This window comes from Calliphora vicina, chromosome 1 (assembly GCF_958450345.1).
Source record: "Calliphora vicina chromosome 1, idCalVici1.1, whole genome shotgun sequence".
In the NCBI taxonomy this organism is placed as follows: Eukaryota; Metazoa; Arthropoda; class Insecta; order Diptera; family Calliphoridae; genus Calliphora; species Calliphora vicina.
Window position 1 is genome coordinate 65064926 of NC_088780.1, and position 26090 is coordinate 65091015.

The window sequence follows — 26090 nt, forward strand, 5'->3', positions numbered from 1 at the left end:
CATAGGCAATATTTCAATGTGACTAATTTTAGAATGTAGTTCATTGATGTCTCTTAAAATGGTTTTGATTTTACGGAAAAATTAGTTATATTTTTTTAAATAAATTTCAATCACATTCGCACGGGACATTTTTTTCCATCATTATATTAATGTAGTTTCTGTTGCTTTTTAAGTATAAATGTTTTTAAATTAACAGAAGTATTCAATGTATTTTTTTTCAATATAATATCAAGAAAATAAAAACGTAATAAAAATATTTAGTACGAATAAGCACCTGTCTATACTTGACAAATATTTATTATAACAATAAATGACGTTTGATTTCAAAACAAAGTTGTCTGAGCAAAAATACTAACAATTTGTTAATAACGATGCAATAACACTAAAAAATTATAATTTTTTTTCTTGACAACAATTTTGACGTTTATCATTCAAAAAAGTTTATCAAGTATAGACATAGGGCAAAGTATTGTATATCAGTAAATACAATAAAAAAAATAAATTTAAATGAAAGTAGTTTCAGGAATATCAAACCGATATTTTTTTCAGAATACGCAGTTCTCAAAAGTAATCCGATTGGGCTATATCTGGAATGCTTTTCACTATTCTCCATTTTTTGTCTAAATTATATAACAAAGAATGCTTTTCAATCTGATCAGACGACAGAAGATATAATTTTACAATATTTATGTGATGTTGTGCATATTTACATGATTTATTTCATTTACATATTTAAGAAAAAATAATTTTAAAATTTTTAAATTTCACACTTACGATGTCGCACGGGACCAACTTTATATGAGTACCAAAATTATAAATGTTCTTATTTTTCAGTAAAGTGTCTTTTATTTTAATTGTATTAAAATTCTCTGTTTGGACTCAATATTTCATAATCTTTCTGCATGTACTTTCGACGCACTGATACCAAATGTTGTTTTTCAATGTCGCACGGGACATCGAAATATGTGATAATGCAAAGCAAAAACTTACAGTTATTTTCAATCGAATAGTTTCTTATCCATTCTATTTTCACTCTTTGTACCCTCAGGAAGATTTTAGATATCAAAAGTCCATACATAATGTCTCTCTTTAAGAACTTGTATCAAAACAAAATGTGCATTATAAATATTCAAATCAGAAAAGTTGCCCTTGGTCGACTTTGCATTCGAATATCTCGAAATGGGTTATGAATAAATGGAAAATTTCTTTACATTATTTACATTTGATTGTTTCCCTATGAAAATGGGATAAAACAAAGTGTTTTCAAACACTTTTAATTTTCTGGTCTGGGTGGACCTTCCGGTGGAAATGCCCATATCTATTTATAAAATGCATATTATGATGATGTATGATGTCCTTAATATTGACTTTGGTCTCCTTTAGCAGCAATTACGTCTCTTAAGTGATATTTCATCGATAAAGCCAGTTTTTCTGTAGTTTCTGTACCAATATTCCACCATTCTTGAACGATGAAATCTTTCAGCATTTGCTTATTAGTTATTTTATGCTGACGAATTTTTTTCTCCAAAATAACTCATAAATGTAGAAATTTATAACCGATTATGGCCAATAGGCTAGGTTGTTGAAAATAAATAATAATAAAAAAAAAAAAAAAATGTTTTAAATCTGGGCTCCGGGGAGGGTGATGCACCACTTCCTTAACGTTGTAGAGGAGCCATTCTCGCACAACCATAGAAGTGGGCTTTGTGTCGTTGTAGTCCAAGAACTGATAGTCGTCTTGTATGCCCTAATTAGCGGCACTAGTTTTCAAATTTTCTTTTAAAATATACAAATAACTAAATTTGTCCTTTCCCCAAACATGAGATTTCCCACACCTCCATCTGCCAGTACACAGCTGCAATGAAGTTGTGAAAAACACAGGTAGAGAAACAAAATATTAATATAAGAAAGTTTTTTAACAAAAAATATAAAGATGATCCTCTATGCGTTTCTTTTATTTTTTCCAGTAAAAATATTGACTTTACTTTGTTAGTCATATAAAATATAAATGAAAATAGGAATGATTATGTTTTTTCTTATGCTGTATGTCTGATAAACAAAATTGCATATACATTTTTTTTAACAAAACAAAACTAAACTTGACTAATAATATACTTACAAAGTTTGAAAAAAAGCATTCGTTTCTATTATTTTTTCCAACATTGTATACCTTTATTTGGAATTCAAGTATTTTTGGTTGGTTGGTCCTGGTTAAGATTTTCGTATTTTTTTATCGTTTCAAATACTCAGCATGACTCATATATAAAAAAACTTATATTGCTAATTTTTTAGAATTGCTTATTTTCAAAACACAGAAATCAAGTTCATCGCAAATATTGTAACCTTCATCATAATTTTTTTTATTTTTATTATATAAAAAACTTACTTCTAATACACAATTAAAAATTCATTGATAATAAAATTTTATAATTTGGTGCAAAAAGTGATGCAATAAACTTAATGTAAAAATATCTATGCGAGTTTGTTGGGCCCAAAAAAATAGCGAGTGAATCAAATTCGCGTTCTAATTTAGAAAGAAATGCTTTTGTGGGGCCAATTTCGCGTAAAACAATACATCAGTTACATAACAAAAAATAAATTGGGAACTAAAAATCGCGTTAAATCGAAAACATATATGTTCATACATATCGTCACCTTAAATGAAAGCGGACTTAACTACACAAAAATTCAAAATTGAGTTTTTGATTGATTATTGTTCTATTTATCAAACTACATGTTCTTGAAAAATTTGAGATAAAAAATTACAATTATTAAAGAAATTCATTGCCAAGAATACTCTATTATTATTGATTTTATAACGTGTTTAGCTTCTCCTGTAAAAACAATAAAAATGTAGTTACGTCCGTTTGCATTTAAGACGACGATATATACTTTAAGTAAACTTATTTTATTTGTACTTTTAAAAACTTACTTAAAACAAAAGTAAAGTAAAAAAACTCCACTAAAAAAATTATTTCTTATCGAAAATTAAGGAAAAAATGTCAATTAAAAAAACAAATTATTCCAATACATAAAAAATATCAAAACATAACAAAAAAATCATAAAAATTAACGAAGTTTTCAAAAAAGAAATCTGTTATTCGCTTGTGTTTATTTTTCTTATCTTGTTGTTTATTGCAGCGTTTCGAAAAAATGGTTGCTAATTTGAGTTCGCGTTATATCGAATTCACGTAAATGGAGGTTTACCTCTATCTAAAAATGAAATGGTCCATGTATGTAATGGCATCACGTGAGAACGGCTGGAGCGATTTGGCTGATTTTTTTTTATTCGATTCGAAATTTTCAGGAGATGGTTTATGTTTGTAAAGAAAAAAAATTCATAAATTCAGGGTAAAACTCGGAATTTTTTTTTTTTTTGAGTCGAGTCAACTGTAATAAAACCAGCTCCCTAAAGTATGCTGTACAAATTTAGATATTTTATTTGCAAATAAATAATAACAGGCAGGTGTATGTGGGTTGGAGAAACTTGAAGAGCTAACATTAGTAAATGCTACCGAGCGAAGCCGGGTCGGGGCGGTCAACTAGTTTTTATCCAATATGGACAAAAAAATAGCAAAAGATCTGAAGGTTCATCGTCACACCGTTTCAAAAGCCATTAAACAGTATAAGAAAGACTTGAACATTAAAAGAAAACCTGGATCAGGAAGAAAGGCAAAATAAGTCGAACAACTCTTTCACCGAACACTTCTATCAGAAAAGCAGCTCGTAGAGTTAAATTCTTTGGTGCGCTGAGTAAAATTTTATAAAAAAAATGCACCTCTTGTTGTTGGTAGACTTTTCATAACTTCCGGGTCTAGATTTTTGAACATAACCTCGTCCATAATCCACATAAAAAAATATTTCTGGCCCGATTTGGCATCATGCCATAATAGAAAAAATGCCATGAGTGGTATTCAAAGAAAACTGTAAATTTTGTACCTCGGGAGGCAAATCCACCCAACTGTCCAGAACTTCGGCCTGTGGAAAGATATTAGGATCTTGTAAAAAAACGAATTAAAGAACACATGAAAGGTATCCCAGGTAGTGTTGCCAGCCGGGCTGACTTGGCTGGATTGTCGAGCTTTTTTGATGCCTGTCCAGTTTCAAGCTAAAATTTCATTTATCCAGCTAAATAGAAATTTTCGACAATAATATCTATATTATTTATTACTTTAAATTTACTTACTACTAATTAGTACACAGTAATAACTTATGCAAAAAAGTGTATGTTTTTTTTGAAGAAATTAAAAAATAAATACCAAACAATTTGATGGGAATACGTGTCATATGGAATTTCTGATAATGATGTCAATGAAGAAGAAGAATGTAAAAGTTAAGGATTATCCGAAGCTTTTTTATATGTTATGCAAAACATAATGCAGGAATTTCATACAACTATTTTAGTTCTTGAGAATGACTCTTGACCTTACTATGAATAGCTTCAGATGTAGAATAAAGCTAGGAACTCTGTTCAAAATTTCGTGCGAAATGCTGTCAAACTACATATAAAATATTTGGAATGAAATATATGCGAAATAACATACGCAGCACTTCTTTCGCACGAAATTAAAACCAACAGCTAGCTGTCAAACACCATGTAAAACTTTTCGCATGAAAAAACCATAATTTTTCGCAAATATGAACAGAGTACCTAGCTTAAATGACAAATTTTTTGGCACCAAAGTTAACAGCATTTTGAAAAAAATTTCGCCTAATGAACAAAAAACTTTTAAGACTGAAGTTCAAGACGCTTTAAAAACAGAAAATCGTTTTTTAAAAATATAGCATTTTTAAATTTAAAAAAAAACAATATTTTTACCAAAAGTTAAAGGAATGAATTGAAGAATTCATTCCTTTAACGCTTTTTGTGAAAGAGTTTTTACTATTTTAAACAATCTTTATATTAAGGAAAGAATTCGACCTAAATAGAGCTGAAATAATAATACGAACAAATTTAGAGGAATCTTGTAAAGATTTTCAAAATTGTTTACAAACCTCTAGGTTTGGAATTGGCCAAAATTCGTAAGCTCAAAAACGAAATAAAGTGGCAGTGACCAAGTGGGGGTTGTATGACTAGGTAAGGACATATAACTGGTGACTGGTGCCATTGTTGCCTCGTCCCATATTATAAGTTTGGGTTTTTTAATTTGTCTCCGTTAACGGTACTGGAAGTTTAAATTGAGATTGATAGGTACGTCCCCCTTTCAAAATATTTGACTTCAATACTGTATCGTCGTGTAGGAGACCGAATGCATTAGCTGCTTCCTTAAAGCTAGAGTGTGTTATACAGTTTACTGTTTTTAAATCATCAAATCCAGTTGCACCTTGAATATGAAGCTGCATAAGTCTAAGGTAGTATCTTTCACCTTTAGATACACTTACAGTATACATCCGCCCAATCACCCTATTTCCGCCACATTTTCGCACTTGCCAATTAGCATTCTTATTAAAAACAGTAATAATATTTTCGGGCATTAATGTTGTTTTGATTTAAATGAAACCATGCGATGAGTGTGGATTCATTCAGGGATATACTATGACCGCTGCGTGAATGGGATCTTGAAATCAGTTCAAATAGTCACCCTTAGCATGTGGTACTACTAATATTTTTTATGTGTCATTAAAATCGCCTTAAAAAAAAATAGTGAGTTACATAGAGAAATATTAAAAACGGAAAGTGCCACACCGCTCTTCTCACAGGCCGAAAAAATCTGGCTCCGTTACGATCTTTCGCAGAGAAAGTACTTTAAGTATGCCAAATTTCATCTTCCTATGTCATCAGATGACTTCAGAGAGTTGCGGAAAGAGAATAGGACATACATAGGAACATACGGACATACTAAGAAATTATATTGTATATACAGTTGTGGCCAAAACATATGCAACTGGCAACAGAATTTTAGAAAGGTGTTTAAACTAGTTTTAAAGGTAAACAAAATATTCATGTGCTTGTAATATTTTTTTATTAATGCTTTAAAAATCAGAATATAAAATTTAATTCAGAATTTTTTGTATTGAAATGAAAAAAATTTAAAAAAAACTAAGTATCGGTTGATATTTCATTGGCCAAAACATATGCAACAAATTGCTTCGAAAACATGTCTATAAAACTTAATATTTCGTGGCAAATCCTATATTTTCAATGACAGCCTTATATCGGCAAGGCAGTGAAGCTATCAAATTGGCATCTACCAATCCTTGAAACATAATATCTGAATTAGTGCAATTTTCGATATGGATTCTTTGATTAACGATTTCCCAAAGGTTCTCAATAGGGCTTAGATCTGGTAATTGTGGAGGCCATTCCATTGCCGAAACTCTTTCTTGTGCTAACAACGATTTAACAACATATGAAGAGTGCTTAGGGTCGTTATCGTGCTGAATAACTCATGGAAGAGGCATATTATCCTCAGTATTTGGAAGCATTACTCTTTCAAAGATGTTTCAAGATAAATCCATCCATTATTGCATTAATTTTGTGCAATGGGCCAACTCCAGCAGCTGATCAAATTTGAAACATATTTATATTTGTAACACTTTAAAATAAAATTTAGTTTAAATTAAATCTTGCAAATGAATTCATTAACAAGCAATATATTTATAAAAATGCTCACAATGATATTTTAACGGTCTAGGTACAAAAACACTAAAAATAGTAAAAAAAAAATCACCAAGTTGGTTTTTAGGCTGATACGTTCTTACGGAAAAACTAATGGAAAGACTAATGGAGCCTAAACGTCAAAGAAACGATGTTCAAGAATCCTAATGCGTAGATCTCCTAGTGCTGGTCAGTGACAGATAATGTGGAAAATAGTATCATCCTTGTCTTCATTATGACATCCCTATAGTCCTAGGGATTTCACCAATACCAAATACTTATATAAAAAGATTATATTTACTCTTCAGAAGCTCCACAAACCTTGCTTGCCCCCTTTGTGTATACATACATATCAGAGATGTGCATGAGTTATCACCAGGGAAACCGAAAATATGCTCTAAAAGAAGCGTTTTAAGCGCTTTAAATATGCAGTAAAAACTTTAAAATATGCTCTTAAAAAAACAAACTTTTACATAATTTATAACCAAAAAATATACTTTAATTTAAAAAACAATACAATTTATTTCTAAAAAGGTAAAGTAACATAAAATAAACAAAAATAACAAGAACTGAACAAGTATAACAAAAAATAAATACAACATAAAAACAATAGCAACTTAAGTTATGCAAAGGCCTCGAGGGGTATTTTTTGATGATATTTTATATAAATATAAAGTCACTTCTTCAATTAGGGTTATTATTGCAATAAATTACAAAATGTTGACTTAAATTTTCAAATAGAAATCGTCTATTGGATCTGAAAACATTTTTATACATAGAAAATGTTCTTTCGACATCAATTGATGTTATAGGAGCAAATTTAAAAGATAATATTTCTTTAACAATTAAAACGGTTAAGTTTGAATTAGAACTAAAATTTGATATTTAAATGGCGCTATTATTAAAATAGTGCTTATTTTATATTAAAAAAAAATCATATATTTTTCAATTTTGAATTTTAAACAAAGGAAGTAAAAACCTGTAACACAACTGCGAAAAATAAGTAAGACAAAATATGTTTAAACAAAGGAAGCAAAAACCTGTAACACAACTGCGAAAAATAAGACAAAATATGTTTTTGATAAAATCAAAATATGCTATTAAACAGTAAAATATGCTCTAAAACGCAAAAATATGACATAAATATGCTCCTAAAACAAATATATGTAAAAATATGCATTTAATGGTAAAATATGCAAAAATATGCACTAACAAATCGATGCCAAAATTCTTAAATAGTTCTGAAACGTGTAAATATCTTATCAATGTGCCCATTAGACTCACCAGAAAAAACATGCATTTGCATATTTTGGTTTCCCTGGTTATCACTATACATAAATTAGACGAATATTGTTGAAATTTCGTTCTTGAACCACGCACGAAAATTTATTTAAAACAATTTAATGCACTGATTTTGTCTTATCCATTCAACTTATCATCGAGCTTTTATGAATCATTTGAATACATTGCAAACAAATCAAAACAGAGTAACCATTTTTAAATTGTTATTGTTAACGACATTTAAAAAATGATTGAGTAAATGGCAATCAATGGTGAGAGCGCAAGCACTGCAAGCAATGTAATTTGCACATGTTGATGATTGAAAATACATACAACAAATGCAGTGACTTTTTTTTTGGTTTTTAATAAAAAGAGCTGATGGCAAAGCAATACGCAAAAAGCCAGGGTATCCCACACGAAGGAAAAAAACACTGGGAAAAACGTTGGGCATTGAAAAATGCCTACTTCCACTAGTATAACGCTGTTAGTGACTAACGGTTGATTATTTCCTAAGACTTAAAAACGATCTCGTATGTTAGCTTCCTTAATGAAACTAATTAACTGAGAGTATATACCGATGTCATGAGAATTTAATAAGTCAAAAAGATTAGTAAATTTACGAAAAAATGGGTGTTTAATTCTTATATCATTGAATTCAGAACAGTGATAGATAAGATGCTCAGAATTGTAGATCATGTTACAAGAATCACAAACATCAGACGATCTCTTACGTATCAAATGAAGGTAAACGCCACTATAACAGTGGCCACATAAGAGCATATTAATAATCTTGATGTCAATTGGATCCCAAACAACACCCCTGTGCCAGGGTCCTACAGGTATTTCATTGAAAAGAGAGAAAAAGAAACGTCCAGACACTTGAGATCTGGTCCTGTAGAAATCCAGCCACTCCTGATTAAGAGAATTCCTTATCCTCACAAGTGCATCCTCATATGGAATGCACTCTAAAGGAGCGCCAAGAGAAACGGCCTGTTTGTCCAGGTAATCTACCCTCTCATTGAACCAAACTCCAACATGGGGAGGAACCCATACTATATGTACCTCAAGGATATGAGAATCAACTATAGAATTAACAATATCCGATACTATAAAGTTCCTCGAACTAGCACGTCCCAACAAAATACACGCATTTCTACTATCAGTGTAAATAACAAGATGCGAGTTATTATCCACAATGGCTATATCAACAGCCCTTTTAATGGCAATTAATTCTCCAGACAGTTATGAAAGTCTCTCACGTGTACTGTACAAAAAGAAACATCCAGTGAGAAGATTAAAAACAACACATCCAGTGCCATTCTTCATTATCGAGGAGTCAGTAGCAACCAAAGTAAAATTCCTCATTTTACATACCTCTGTTCCTAATATTGTCACTAGTGCCACATTCACCAAGTGACGGAATCGAGTCAAAAATATCCTTGTATTTCCCGTAGACAAACTGTTCTTAAGATATGAGGGTGCCGCTCTAATCAAATCCATAAGATAACACGCAAACTTTAAAAGCTCCTTGGACGCAAGATAGACCGATCTAAGATGAGGTGGCAGTTCGTTGGCCAATACATAAATGGCCTGTATCGGCGTGGAGGGACACAGTCCTAGACAACGTCTTAGACTTGAGTTCTGGAAGGTCTGAATCTTCCTGTCAACATACCTAGGGGCGTGGGCAGAAGTAGATCTCGCATACTCAATCTTACTCCTTATAAAAGCACTATAAAATCTCAATCCAATCTGAGGCCTTAGACCTCCTCTGATACCCGATAACTTTTTGAGAAGATTGGTAGCTGAAGAGGATTCCCTCAAAACACGATCATAATGATCATTAACAGTCAAAGTATTTCTGATGGTCAGACCAAAAAACTTAAGCGAATTCACCTGAGAATTCACAGTGAGTCCCATATCAAAATTAGCCCGTCTGCCAAAAAACATACATTTGGTCTTTGATGAATTAATACGCAAACTAAGGAAGGAACAGATCGATCGAAATTGACCAACTTTAGAATCAAGGTTAGATACCGCCTGGTCAAAAAAAGAATCAAAGGAGAGAATCAGAAAATCATCCGCATACTGAAAAATCAGGGTCCTATCATCCTCAAGAGAGTGAATACCAGCAGTGTATAGGTATCGGACTGAGGCAACATCCCTGAGGAAGTCCATTAAAAACACTGACGGACATGTTACCCATACACAGCTCCCTTTCAGAGAGAAAACATGATATCCAATCAATCAAATCCAACGAAATAGGCTGACTGAGTACAATGTTTTTTAGTATGGAAACATTCACACAGTCGTAGGCATTGCTGATATCGATAGATGCCAACACAACTCTCAAACCCGTTGACTTGAGATATGACACCCTGAAAAGAAACTCATTCAAACACGTTGTCGTCGACATTCTCCCTCTGTAAGCAAAGGAACGATCGGATAAGACTCCCAAAGCATCGACAGCCGTAGTCAACCTTTTCTTTACCATCATATTCAACAACTTCAAAAAAACTGAGATGAGAGCAATCGGCCTAAAGTTCCTAACATCATCTAGTGAAACATGCCTCTTGTGAATGGGAACAACCTTAATCTTCCTCCAATGTGGATGCAAAGTACAATCAAGAAACAAATTATTGAAAACGTGTAAAAGAGACTCCTTAGATGCAACAGACAAGGATTTAACCATATCATAAGTGACTCGATCCAGACGCCCCGCAGAGGCTCGTTTCCTTGAGTCAAGAACATCAGCGAACTCCTTAAATGAGAAAGGCGTAATATTCATATCCGATGGCCTAGAAGTAGAGAAAAAACGATCCCTAGATGAAACTTGATCCGCCAAATGCCTCAAGAAAGAACCATTAGCATCATCGTCCCACATCAAGGGTCCATTGGAGTTGTAATCCTTCAAACTATTGACAAAACGCCATGCAGCAGCAGTATTTTGTTGATTATTCACTTCCTCTATTCTTTATTTGTAATCATTACTTCTAGCTTTCCGAGCCGCTAATTTCCAGGCTTCCGAAGCATTTACAGAATCCTCCAGATTCTCCTGTGTTGGATACTTAAGAGCCTTAATCATTGCTGCGATATGTTTCCTGAAGAGACATGAAAGACCACCATTCCACCAAGCCTTCGGCACAAATTTACCGGACTTGAATGTTGCATTAGAAATTTCATTCCTAAGGGAGTTCATAATACAATCCATATCTGGTTCCAGTTCTATTGTCGACAGATTCTGCAAGAGTCTGCGTTTAGAAAGAAATTTGGTCTGTGAAACCGCAACAGCACCAATCTCAATGATAATAGGAAAATGATGGGAACCGCCAGACTACATGGGACAAGTTCGCCATTGGACTGATAGAGAAGATAGTCTAGCAAAGGTCAAATCTAAAACAGTCTCTCTGTCGCTATCTAAATGAGGAAGAAAAGTGATGGATCCATCATTCAAACATACAAAATCTGATCGACTGAAAATGTCTCTAAAACAACATCCTCGGGAAGAGTCCAGCCTGTCACCCCAAAGGGAATGACGAGCGTTGAAATCTCCTCCCATTATAACATTGCGCATGCCCTCAAGAAAAGATAATAAACGGGACAATTCAGCTGCACAAGTACCAGTGGATAGACTGGGTGGAAAGTAGATCGATACAAAAGTAAAGTTTTAGTTCAAATTAAGGGTTTTTACAATAATCACATCCAGATTTGTTGAAAAACCAATCCTTCTGGCACGTATAGATTTCCTGACGCATATGGCACAACCGCCATAATTATCAGGACGAGTTTTGGAAAAAATATTGTAATTCAAAAGTTTACAGTTGGGATCTGAATCGTCAACTTTAAAAATCTCAGAAAATAAACAAACATCTACGTTATAATTGTTGATATAAAACTCAATGGAAGACTTGTTTGAACTTAAACTCTGGACATTGTGCTGTAAAATCTTCATTATTAATTAGAAAGAGAAGACGATGGATCACCAGATGTATGTAAGTAAATCAGAAAGAGCATTAGATATTTTATTGTTGAAATCATTAAGTACACGAAGGTGGGAACCACTGCCCTCCTTGGTAAAGAAATCCAAGAGGAGAATTCAGCAAAGATTTTCTCAAAATCCGAAACCTTAGCTTTATTCTCCCTGTAAATCACCGGCATAGAAGGGTCAGTATCAACAGGTTGAAGAGGTACATAAATAGGTACAGGCCTAGGAGGTGGAGGCTTCGCATACACAACACTATTATACCTCTGTCTGGTAAGAATCCTATTAACTTCCTGATCCCTATCCTTCACAGGGGTAGAGTTAGGGATGGGAAATTCCCATCATATTCATTCAATATATCAAATTGATTAGTCGAATATGATTTTATCACCTCAGTTCTGGAGAGGCGTTTAATGGTCATAATTTTCAAAATATCATCCGCCTCGCGCTATTTGGCACACAATTTCCTATCTCTGCTAGAATGAGATAGACCTCCACATAAAAGTCACTTCTTAATGCAATTGCCATCACAAATTTCATTAGAACAATTCAAACATCTCTTCTTGGAACGACAACCTTTAGATATGTGACCAAGGCGACCACAAGTGTGGCATTGTCTGAGTGGGGGATAGTAAATATTAACTTTAATATGAGAAAAATCCAAAATAATGTGCTCCGGAATGTTGCCTGAGCGAAAACCAATCTTCACAGAGTACGTTGGCGTTTCCTTACCACTGTCCTTATCCTTTTTAACAAACCTCTTAGCAGACACAATATCAACGTCAGAAGTTGCAGACTCACAAATATAATCTTCCGACAACTCCAAAGGAATGCCATGAATCACCCCATAAGAATAAATAAAGGTATCTGGAATAAAAGCCTTCAAACCAATCTGACTCAAATCCTTACCAGCAATTCATTGGCATTAGCAGCAGAATCAAACTTAATGCGATACAAAGTTCTACCTACAGGAGAACTTTGCCATTAACTTTTACGAATCTTCTCATTGCCAGGGTCAGCATTAGAGGAATCAACCAAAACTAAAAAATCACACTCATCGTAAAAATTTTGTCTATAAATTATAGTGTCACCCTGAGATACCCCAGATTGTCCATTGGGTACAACCTCAATTTCATCAGATACCTCCGGAACTACATCCATTCCAGCGCATCTAGATTTCAAATTACTCAAAAACTGAGGTACAGTGTCATCTAAATCCGTCAGGGATGAAATGAGATTTTAATGAGGTCACCTTGTTGTTCTTGGCCAAAGGTGCCGAGACATCAGGATTAGAATTTGTCCTCTTCACATTACCACGCGACTTTCTAAAATCAGTAATCAAAATCGATTGAAAGAAATTTTCGAAATCCGGCTGTGATGATGTGTGAGCAACAGGGGACGCAGCGTCGTCCCCCATCCTCGAGATTTTTTAACACGCAACTAAGATATTAATAATCACGTAAAAATTGGGAAAATAAACACCAAGACTCATAAAGTGATTCTGAGTCTATCGGTATAATTTAAGGTGGGTTTAGACCAGTGATGTTCACGCCATACAACAATTGTTTGAAAAATTTACACACATTTGTTATGCTCTTTTAAAAACTTTTGTTCATTCATCGCTGAGAATGCGTAGAAACCACATGTGACGGACTATCGCAATTTTTTTCAGAAATTTATTAAGCATTGTTGTTGGTTGTTTTTGTTTGAAGCATAGCAAACACACGCGTTTCAATTACAATTGAACACAATAAAACAAAGTCAAAAATAAATACAAAATTTAAGAGAATTTCGGACTTACAATGTATATTTTTTCATTTCCTTAAAATTTAAATTATATTCATTTAATAAATTGGTTTTATTTGACAAAAATTCTAAATCTAAACTTTCTTCATTTTGTTATTATTTTAAGTGTTTGACATTATGTTTGCTGGGTAGCTCTCTCACCAATACATTTTCATTTTTATTTTTGAACATCACTGGTTTAGACTAATATTTTTGGGCGTTACAAACATCTACACAAACGTATTATAGGTATGTATATTCGGCTGTGCCGAATCTTATATATTCTTCACCATGTTGTACTTTAAAATACAAATTTTAAAAATTTTTAGGTATACAAAATTTAAAAAAAAAATTTCTAAATTGTTTTTTAAAATTTAAAAAAAAAAAATTTTACCAAATTTTAATACCCTTCACCATAAGTGGCAAGGGTATATACAATTGGTAGTGATGATAAGACATTGGTAGTGATGATAAGACATGGGTTAGACGTCCAAAAAATGGCAAAAACCAAAAACGTTTAAACATGGTTGGGGAAATATTATTATATGGGAATGCTTTTCTTGGTATTGCGTTGGTCCAATTTATTGGATTAAAGAAAATATGGATAAGCACTTGTATGTAAATATTTTGGAGAATGTTATAAAGCCACATGCAGAATGGAATATGACCTTAAAATGGCTCTTCCAGCAAGATAATGACCCAAAGCACACGTCAGGTCTTGCCAAAAAATGGTTTTTATATAACAAAATTCATGTTATGGAATGGCCGTCTCAATAACCAGACTTAAATCCTATGGAAAATAGTAAAAGACAAACTCGTACCTGAACAATTGAAAAACAAGGAAGAACTTTGGCAGAAAATTCAGGAAATATGGTATGCAATTTCCCGATCTACATGCGAAAGTTTGTTAAATTCAATCCCCAAAAGATTTGATGCTGTTATTAGAAATAATTGATATGCAACAAAATATTAAGAAAACAACGAATTCTTATGAAAATTTTTTATTTTTAATCATTTTAAGACTGATTGATTCTATTTGAATGTCACATATTTTATTTAGGCCCTAATTTTGTAAATCACGTCACCAAAGTGATATTTATGTGCAAAGCAAAAACAACAATTCACACATTTCAAAAATTTGTTTTTGTTTTATGTACAAATTGTGAACCAAACAAACGCACACAAATTCAAGCTTGATTTGCCTTTCATAATTTGAAAATTGTGTACACAAAACAAAAACAAATTTTTAAAATGTGTGAAATGTTGTTTTTGCTTTGCACATAAACATCACTTTGGTGACGTGATTTACAAAATTATGGCCTTAGTCTTTCAGATTTGACATCGTTTTTAACATAAGAATGTGTTATTTTTTTATTTCATTTTTTTCTATTTATTGTTTACGTTATGAGCATTAATACATAATGAACAAATTTTAAATTTTGAAATCAAATTTTGTAGTTTTACCGCTTTAATCGAATTCATATGTAGTGATTCTATTGTATTGTCCGTCACTGTATAAGTTTGTCATTCCGTTTGTAATTTCTACATTTTTCATTAGCGACCCCACAAAGTATATATATTCTGAATCGTTATAGATAGCGGAGTCGATATAGCCATGTCCGTCTGTGTGTTGAAATCAACTTTCTGAAGCCCCCAAATAACTTACATACACGAATGATACATCAATGTCTTCCGGCTCGGTTGCTATTTAAAATCAAGAAAATCGGTCCACAAATGGCTGAGATATAAGGAAAAAACCTCGATTTTTGACCTATTTTTGACCCATTACTGGATTACTAAATCATTAATATAGACAATATGGATATCTAATGATAGATATTTCAAATACCTGTGCAACGACGTATATAAGACCATTGTAAGTTGGACCTACAATGGGTCAAAATCGGAAAAAATATTTTTTAAGCCGAATTTTTTGTTTCACCAAAATTTTTTTTCACAAAATATTAAAAAAAAAAATTGTTTTAAAATTAAAAAAAAAATTAAAAATTTAAAATTTAAAAAAAAAAAATTTTAAAAAACAATTTCGAAAAAACAACTGGAAAAAAAATTAAATTTTGTTTACCTAAATATATTTATATTAAAGTATATTTTATTGAAGGGTATATAAAATTCGGCACAGCCGAATATAGCTCTCTTGTTTTTTTCTAAATTGTTTTTTTTTAAATTATTAGTGAAAAACAAGTAGGAGAGCTATATTTGGCTGTGCAGAATCTTATATATCCTTCTTAAGTTTTTTTTCCAAATTTTTTTTTTAATTTTTGAAAAATTTTTTGAAAGTTTTTTAAATTTTTAAAAATTAAAAAAAAAGAATTTTTGATGAAAAAAAAATTCGGGTTAAAATATATTTTTCCTGATTTTGACCCATTGTAGGTCCAACATACTATAGCCTTATACAAATCGTTGCAATGGACTTTGAAATTTCTATCATTAGATACCCATATTGTCTATATTAATGACTTAGTAATCCAGATATAAAAACTAGTAAATAAGAATTGAAAGACAAGTTCTAAGAAAAAGACCTAAGTCCATAGAAAAAATACAAACTAAGCAATAGAAAAAGCTCTAAGTCCAAAAAACCTTTTATCACGGCAAATACTTTTGTTATCATTTTACTTTTACGCACATCGAAAACAAAGAAAAATACAAAAAAATTGCGTTTACAGAATTAAAAAATATTTACGCAAAAACATGTTTGAATGTTTTTTGTCTCTCCCTTAAAATTTTAAAATATGGACTTAGAGCCTTTGCATGTTAAGCCAGCGATATGTTTCAAATGGAACTTAAATCTTGAAACAGCAATGCAAATATTAGAAAAGATGTGTTTTTGAGATGCCTATTACTTTCACAATCACTAGCACTTCCAATCTCCGATCGTTTCAATTGTTCGACCGGGTGTAGAGACCACAACTGGGCGTCCAGAACGTTCGGTATCTTCCGTGCTTGTACGGCCACAACGAAATTCAGTAAACCACTTTTTTAGGCTTGGTTTGAGTGATGGTTTATGATTAATGAGCACCCAAAATTAGTTTTTCATTATAAGTATTTCTTTACTCTATGGACTCAAAAAAAAATACGGAATTGCTATATGAGTCAGTTTTGTTAATAAGACTGCTTATTATTATCGGTATATCAAACAACTGCCAAGAGAAATTTGTCATTAACAACAATGGTGCAATAGAGTTACTTTGCTGTTCATAGGCGTAGGAAAGAACTTGGAACGAAGATTTGGAGAATAAAATATAAAATGACTGTCAATAACAAAATACATTTGTTAAGATTATTATAACTTACGTTCTTTTCAGTAACGTTTCTATAGATTTAAATTTTATTCTATGTTTAAGGTTTCTTAAGTCGGTCAGTCAGTCAGTCGCAAAAACTCTTCATATTTTGTAAATTATTTAGACATGATATTGCTTGTTTGGACCGTTGCACACTGTGGTAAATCACAAATCTAGCTGGACAAAATTAAAAAATAAATGTCTGGCAACATTCCTTCTGATCATTTAATGAGCTTCTCAATACAATAGGGAACTGTAATTCATGTTTTGTTTTTTTGGTTTTTAGCTCCGATTAGGAAAAACTAAGCTTTAAAGTCAGTTGTTGTCAACAGGTACATTAAGATTTCAAAGAGAATTGTATTTTTTGTGTGACTTTTTTATGGTTAAAAAGGCTACGGTGATTTTATTGTCATAACTTTTTTATATTATTATTAAGCTCTATTTCAAGGAAATATGCAACAATTTTCATTTAATTATTTCCATTGTAACTATAAAAAAAAACTATTTTTTGTGAGAAGATCAGAAATTGGAAAAAATAAAATATTTCCTTTTTTCAAGTAGAGTTAAAGCTGTTCCGGTGTAAAACTATATTTGAGTTAATCTTTCAAGTGTTCACTTCAAGGTAAATCAAAAACATCTTGCGCATTCTTGCGACCGCCATAAATTTTTTCACTTTTCCAGTATGACTTCTACTTTTTCACGAAAGAAAATTTTTGAAGAATGAGTAAAAACTCCCAAAATACATTGCGAAAAAAAAGTTGGTTTTTATATTTGAACTCATTTTTTATATGATTCATAAGTGAGAAGTGAACCCAACGTGATTTATTAATTGTGTCCAGTTAGATTTGCGATCTACCACACTGTGCGTAGCTTATTAACTAGTTAGTACATATTCAAAACTTTATTTTTGTAAAAACAGTTACTGACATACATATAAATACTTACTAATTTATGCTCATTACAGATCGATTTGTCAACAGTATCCAAACCTCTGGGAACATTCTTCCACAGCATCATCTGCATCGGACAACTGGACATATTCATCGCTTGAATTCGATATTGTAACAATGACCCTACCGAGCGCCGCTCGCGTTTATACGGATGTGAATGCACATAAGCCGGATGAATATTGGGATTACGAAAACTATGTTGTCGACTGGGCTAATCAGGATGATTATCAATTGGTGCGCAAATTGGGACGTGGCAAATATTCCGAAGTGTTTGAAGCTATAAACATTACTAACAACGAAAAGTGCGTGGTAAAGATATTGAAACCTGTCAAGAAGAAGAAGATTAAGCGTGAAATTAAAATTTTGGAAAATTTACGCGGTGGCACCAACATTATTACATTGCTAGCTGTGGTCAAGGATCCAGTTTCTCGCACTCCAGCCCTCATCTTCGAGCACGTCAACAATACAGACTTTAAACAGTTGTATCAAACACTTACAGATTATGAAATTCGTTACTACCTGTTTGAGTTGTTAAAGGCACTCGATTACTGTCACAGCATGGGCATAATGCATCGTGACGTAAAACCTCACAATGTAATGATTGATCATGAAAACCGCAAATTGCGGCTGATTGATTGGGGTCTGGCTGAATTCTATCACCCCGGGCAGGAGTACAATGTCCGTGTTGCCTCACGCTATTTTAAGGGACCCGAGTTACTGGTTGACTACCAGATGTACGACTACTCGCTAGATATGTGGTCGCTGGGTTGTATGTTGGCCTCAATGATCTTCCGCAAAGAGCCATTCTTTCACGGCCACGATAATTACGATCAGCTGGTGCGTATTGCCAAAGTGCTGGGCACTGAAGAGCTTTACGCATATTTGGATAAGTACAACATCGAATTGGATCCCCGATTCCATGACATCTTGCAGAGACACTCTCGCAAGCGATGGGAACGTTTTGTTCACTCCGACAACCAGCATCTAGTATCGCCAGAAGCCCTTGATTTTCTCGACAAGCTTTTGCGTTACGATCACGTCGAACGACTTACTGCCCGTGAGGCCATGGCACATCCGTATTTCGCACCCATTGTTAACGGCCAGATGAAGTCGAATAATCAGCAATAGGATTAGAAAGCCGAAACTAGGATGGATGTAGTGTGGAAGTGTGTAAGCCAGTCATCATCATGTCGTATTACAGAGTCAGATAAAAGGATTAACAAGTTGTAGACAATTTATCATTACCAAATTAAATTCAAATTTATACTACATATATATTAAAAAAAAACACCATCAATAAAACAAACAGAACAAAAAGTAACAAGAAATTAACGGCAATACAAACTATTCTATTCGCATAAACACAAAAACACCCAATTATGTTAGATGATGGTGGTACATATGTGTATTGTATCAAACCAATAAAGAATTGCAATTAAGGACAGTTACTGCGTTTAAACAAAATCCATTTAACTGATAATATTTATACAAAAAAAAAAAAATAAAGAATCAACAATAAATTCAAATTAAATAGAAATATGGAAAAGAAAGGAATGTGGTATATTCATTTAAAACAAAAATGTATTTTTTTTTACCACCTCAAGAACAACAAATTCATCTAGATTGTAGATCATCATCAGCAGCATCATTATCCACCTCTAAACTCTTATCTTATCATATGTATGGTGTAAAGATATATCATCAAAATTAAATACTATTATAACATAATTATGTTTAGAAACTTCTTCGCTCACAAACAAACAAAAATAATTAATTAATTAATACCTACATACATACTTGTTTTCAAATACAAATACATTTATTACATACATAGATATATAGACACAACCACATACATATATACTTATTTGTACAACTACTGTTTGTTACAACAAAAACTACAACATTATACATCATATACGTACAACGTACATATAAAAAACGGTTATCCTTACCCTCCCTCCACCACTCCCACTCCATTCATTCTCCTCTAGTTATATATAAAACAAAAACAACATTAAGGCATACGACATACATAATTATAAATACTTGTATTCAAAATTTGTACAATTTAATTTTCAAAAAAAAAAATAAACAGTTTTTTTGTTTTGTTTTTATATATATTTCTTTTTTTATTTTTTCTCTATTTTGGCTTTTCACAGAGAAACCAAAATGCTTATTTAAAATAAATAATAATAATAATAAAAATGATAATAAACCGTAATAATAAAAAATAAAACAATAAAACAACTAATTTGTATTATATAGTTACTGCGAACTTTTGGTATGACATTCATTTTCGCCTGTCTCGTAAGTACATTTAAACGTGTTAATCTTAAAATAAATAATCCAAAGAAGCACTCTGTTTCAAATCCTGTGACTTTAGTTAATTTTTATTATAGTTTTACATAATCATTCAATTCTTATGCAGATCGATGTTATACATAATCAGCCCAATTATGAAAAAAATCCGCTGGAGTTTTTTCCCTTTTCTTTTTTTAACATAAAATTTGAATAGGAATAATGAGAAAAGGAAAAAAAAACACCGGGGATTTTTTTTCATAATTCGGCTTAATATTAACCCAGAAGTACTTTTATATTATTTTGGAAGCAAATGTTAAATAAAAAACAGTGCAATTATAGTTTTTTAAAAAATTATTGAAAAAGTGTTTTTTTAAATTTTGTGAGTTGTTTTTTTAAATTTAAATTTTTTTTTTGTTTTTTAATATTTAGCGAAAAAAAACTTTTGGTGGAAAAAAAATACCGGTTAAAATTTTTTTTCTAATTTTGACCCATTGTAGGTCCAACGGAATAACAAACCTTTTCACGAAGGTGAAGGGTATAATAATGAAACGATCATACACACAAAAAAATAATCGAGGCTATATTAACTAAGCTTGCATAGTTAACCCACCTTTTCAGACATTTTGTCCAATATATTGGACATTCGGGTTTTTCTTTTTAAAGTCATGTAGCGTTGACGCAAATGGATATATTTTTACAATTAATAGCGTTATCAAAAGAGTGTTTACTAGATTGTATATAGTATATGTGATTTAAACATCGAATTTTTCATTGGTTTTTGTTAAATTATGTTATTTTCATAAGTTCGTTAGCGTTCTATAAGTATTTGTTAGACATAGTAATATTCAGTGCTAGTTTAAAATGATAATTACATTAATTTAAACTCAAAAAAACGTATAAGTATTAATTGAGTATTAATTTATCTATTTGTGTATTAATTGCAATTAATTAAATTTGTTTTTTAAAAATTATTTCTGAGATACATGTCCTTTAAGGAAATTCGTCCAAAATATTTGACCTCACCTGGCAGGCAGGTGTGACAATTTACCTGTAATTTGACTTCATATTCTTAATTAGCAGCCTCAAATTAGCTTACACTGAAATTGTCATCTCAACTAATCATAATATTAATAGGCAAGTCGATTTTTTTAGACCCCTTTTACGCTCACATTATACATTCAATTTGGACAAAAAATATACCATTTTAAAGGGATTTGTTCACAGATGTGCAGAATATATATTTTATTGAAATCGGTTCAGTTTTTTAGGAGTTATAAGCGTTTAAAGATGTTACTAACACATATGCAAAAACGTGTACATGTGAACCTTAAGCTAAAATGTAAACAAAGCAATGCATGTTTGTCCAATTTGTTGTTGTAAATAAATAAGAGAAACAATTAAACAGTAAGTTTTCGGTCTGTTTTAAGTGAGAGTTGTTATAGAAAACAAAGAAGAAGACTTTAGTAATTTAAAGTCAATTAAAAAATATATTTTGAAGGTGTTTTTTTTATTTTCTAACTCCCATATTTTATAATATTTGCAGAACTATTATTGTGACGGTTTTCAAACTTCATACGAATCAATTTCTTATCACTACATTAAGTTTAATCAAAAATGGTACGGGTACAAATGGTGAGTCACCTCCCATACAATGTAAATTGTTATTTCTAAATATTTTGTGAACTATAATTGCGAGATTTTTAAAATTTTGTCTAAATAGCTCTTTTATCATTTAGCATAGTTTCACTGAAAATTTTCGGGATTGGACGGAATAAGATTAGAGGGCGTAGCACCTCCTATACAGAGTAAATATTGATTTCGAATATCTGGGGAACCAAAATGGAAGGGGTCGGAAAAGAAGGTGAGTCAACTATCATACAAAGTAATAATTGCAAGGTTCTTCAAACTTTGCCTAAGAACTATAATTCTAAAAGTATTTAAACTCTGTATCAATCAATTTATTACCATTCTACTGAGGTGAGCTAAAAATGAATTTATTCCTGATTCCTGTTGTAGTTAGGCTTAGTAGGAATTACCCCTCCCTTATAAAGGAAAGCTTCATATTTACATAAAAGGTTTAAAAATGGGTGGGATCAGAGCAGTGGAGGGGTATCTCCCATACCAAAATAGTGTAATTGAGAGATTCTCAATATTTTTATATGTAGTAAGGTTTTATCAGAAATCCATTCATATTTTTGTAATTTTACTAGGGTAGGGGTAGCGAAGTGCACCGGGCTATACTAGTTCTAATTAATGTCTGAAAGGGCTAATTTCTTTTTATATGAAAATGAAAAACTAAGTTTTATTATCTATGCCAATAGGTAATTCAAACAATACACTTTACCAGAGTTTTAAATTACTACTATATTAGTAAAAAAATTGCAAAATATTTCATAATTTTAAATCAAAACTGCAACAAATATTTAACAAACGAATATTTCATTATATACATACTGTATTCAATCGATTAACCGTTAATCGGTTAACCGATTAATTTTGGTCGGTTAACTAGGTTCGAATAATTCAAAATTGACGATTTTCAAATAACAAATAAACCGATTAATTTGTGTCGATTAACCGAAATTTTTTTTTTTTGCACTTTAACATATTGTTACGTTTTAACTTTTTCAAAACGCTGGTTTATTTCCTTTAAATAAACCGGATACTTTTGATTGCAAATAAAAGCCGTTTAGTAGTTTAAAAATTGTAACCACTCTTTATTTATTTAAAATGTACAACAACCATAGAATTAAATAGCCACTCAATGTTTTTTTATACAGGTTTATAAATTTTCAGAATTACAGACACAATTTATAATGTACACGAATTTACTTGAAAAACACAACACACTTTAAGGCACTCAGATGATGTTTATTCGAAAAGCGTCTCTGATAAACTCACTCAAGACTGCAACCTCTGCCACTATTTATAACACTGCATTACCATCTAGAAAGCTCTTTAACTGTCAAAGTTCGAATATTCTAGATCATACGCCATCTGTGGTGTACTTTCTACAATGTTCTTTAACTGAATATTCGAATACAGCGTTGCCAACTTACGATCAAATCAACTGAAAGCTTTTATTTAACAATGCCCACATATATGTTACAGTCTGCCATTACAGCACTGTTATTTGAAAGCATTATGCTACTTTTAAATCAGCCCTTAAAATCGTTATATTTGAATTCAAGTACAATTTCGTAACACTGCCCCCCGCTTAAGCCTGTTCGTCCCGAATAGGCATAGATTCACTTCTCCCATAGGCGTCTAGACGTTTCAGATGTTCAACTTTAATTCCCGATATCGGTCTTCCACATTTCCGTATTCTATAATCCATGTCGTCCAATTTCTTAACCACCCTATGTGGTCCTTTGCAGTGATTCCTTAATTTGGATGACAAACCCTTATTACGTTGTGAGCTATATCTGGTTTTCATTTGGCCATTTATCATTTCAATTCGGCTCCGAACGAGTTCATGCATTTCTTTTTCTGCTGAAGCACCTTCACCCATCTTGGAACCCGGCCTGATGTTCTTTTCTCTGCGGGACAGACCTATCACTCCAACAGGAACCATTCTGTCGTTGCACTGTTCAACGAGGGCCTCCATTGTTACATGGCCACTTCTCACATCCGCTGGTTCCAACACCAACAAACCATTGTCTATACAATCCTCCACTTCCTCACGGGCCCATACCAAATCCTCTGACTGCGGTGGCAACCTTTTGTGCTCAACAAAAACTAACTTTCTTACTTGAGACTTGCTCTCATATCCGACGTCAAGGGGTATTTTAACATTTTGCCAATTCATGACTTTTTGTCCCATATCCAAAGTAATGCTGTGACTAATCATGAAGTCTGCACCAATGATTATTTCCACAATATCGGCAACAACAAAGACATGATTTACGCTAATACCACCAATAGTTAGTTTCACATTAACTTTACCATGGACAGCGGCAGGCTCTCCAGTAGCGGTGCGTAGACTTACATTGTAAATTGGTTCCATCGATTTCCTTACTAAATCTGTTCTTATGATAGACTGCGACGCTCCCGTGTCCATAGTAAGTATGTGCTTCCGACCGTTGATGTTCCCACTAGCAGTAAGATTGTTATTTTCCTGCTGCAGTACTGATATGGAGATGGTAGGGCCATCAGGTGTGGGTGTCAGATCCTGTCCCTCAGTGCAAGCTCGCTTTAAAGGTGGCTCCTGTAATGCTTGATAATTCGCCAGCTGGTTATTTCTTGATGCTGAAACATATCTGATTCGCTTTATTGGTGCTCTGCACTTTCGCTGAATGTGACCCATTTTTCCACAGTTATAACATTTAATTTTGGCTTTAGTTTGTCTCTTACTTAATACCTTTAAAACTGTCTCTATTAATTCCTTTAATTCGTTGACCATACTTCTATCATTTTCAGCGACAACCTCGATCTTCCGCACATAACACACCTGGGGCTTTGAAATTATCTTTGCTGTTTCTTATACCAGCGCGAATGAGACGGTTTCAAAGAATGTTGACTTTGGTGTGGCACATACCGCATATTTTATCTCTGGATCGCGAATACCATTCACAAATGTCTCTATCTTGATATGGTCCAAAAATAGATTGTTTTCCCATGGATAAGTGAGCTGTAGCAAAAGCTCGATTTCCAACGCAAAATCTTGTAGTGTCTCATTAGCCTTCCGCACTCTGCCACGCAATTCCATTCGGTATAATTCTTTTTTATGTTCGCCACCGTACTTACGTTGTAGCGCCTCCATTATGTCATCATAACAATTTCTGTTGCTTGCTGGCACGCTTTCAAGAACTACTGCGGCATTCCCTTTTAAGGCCAATATCAATTCTATAGCTTTTTCTTCATTGTTCCACATGTTTCTAATGGCAACTGTATCGAACTGGAACTTGAAAACATTAAATGGTGTGATGCCATCAAAACTAGGGGCCTTTATTCTGCTAGATGCTTCTGAAATAACTCGAACCGGTCCATCTTGGCATTGAAGATTATTAACTTTTATTTGCAGATCGTGCAGTTTATTGTCGACACCAATCTCTAAGTCGGAGAGTTTTTTATTGACGTCTATGGCTTGTATTTCTAAACAGCTTTCTAAGTCGGACACCTTTTTCTCAATGCCATCCACTCTGCTGTTTATATCTTCCGATATTTGTCGAAGCTTCTCGTCTGTGGCTCTAGAAGTTTCTTCAAATTTCATTTCCATTATTTTATTTTCTTCTTTAACTTCAGCAAGAAGTTTCTCGTTGTTTACTTTAGAAGTTTCATTTGTTTCTTTGAATTTTTCCATCATAGCAGCAAACATTGTGCTTAAATCCATGCTGCTTGTTGCTGAACGTGTAGAAACTTCCATTTCTTCCTTATACTCGAACTCGTAAGTTCCAATATCAATATCACGCCGCTTGAGTTCATCTGTGAGCCTCTTCTGCAATTCCGCCTTATTACATTCTGTTGGTAGCACCAACTTACTCAATTCTTTCTTAGGTTAGGTTAGGTTATGAAGGCAGCTAGTTATCAGCCAGCTCACTTGGGTCCATGAAATTGGTCCCTTTGTGTTATCCTAAAGATCATGCTCAGGACCTCAAGAGATTCTTCACATGTCAGAACTGGGTTCAATGCCGAACCAACCTGACGCACGAATGAACGAATCCATCCTCCTGATATCCAGAGTAGATAGATCCGCTAGGCCGTGCAAAAATGGACTACCTATTGTCGCAGTCCGCACCCCTGCTAAGGCAGGGCAAAGACAGAGGAGATGTTCAATCGTCTCATTCTCGTCTTCATCATGGCAACTTCTACAGAAGTCATTATATGGAGTATTCATTCTCCTAGCATGCTCACCTATCAAGCAATGCCCCGTGAGCACTGACATCAGAGCTCGA

At 32.8% G+C, this 26090-nt stretch overlaps 1 protein-coding gene across 3 annotated transcripts in view; it reads left to right on the top strand.

Annotated features, from left to right (window-relative positions):
• CkIIalpha (casein kinase II subunit alpha) overlaps positions 1-20142 on the top strand; it is a 31328-nt gene extending 11186 nt beyond the window's left edge. For all 3 annotated transcript variants that reach the window (XM_065514942.1, XM_065514943.1, XM_065514941.1), the window contains one exon: positions 17907-20142. In XM_065514942.1, the coding sequence (XP_065371014.1) occupies positions 18010-19020 (1011 nt within the window). In that variant the 5' untranslated portion in view covers positions 17907-18009 and the 3' untranslated portion in view covers positions 19021-20142. The remainder of the gene's footprint in view (positions 1-17906) is intronic.
• Positions 20143-26090: the final 5948 nt, after the last annotated feature.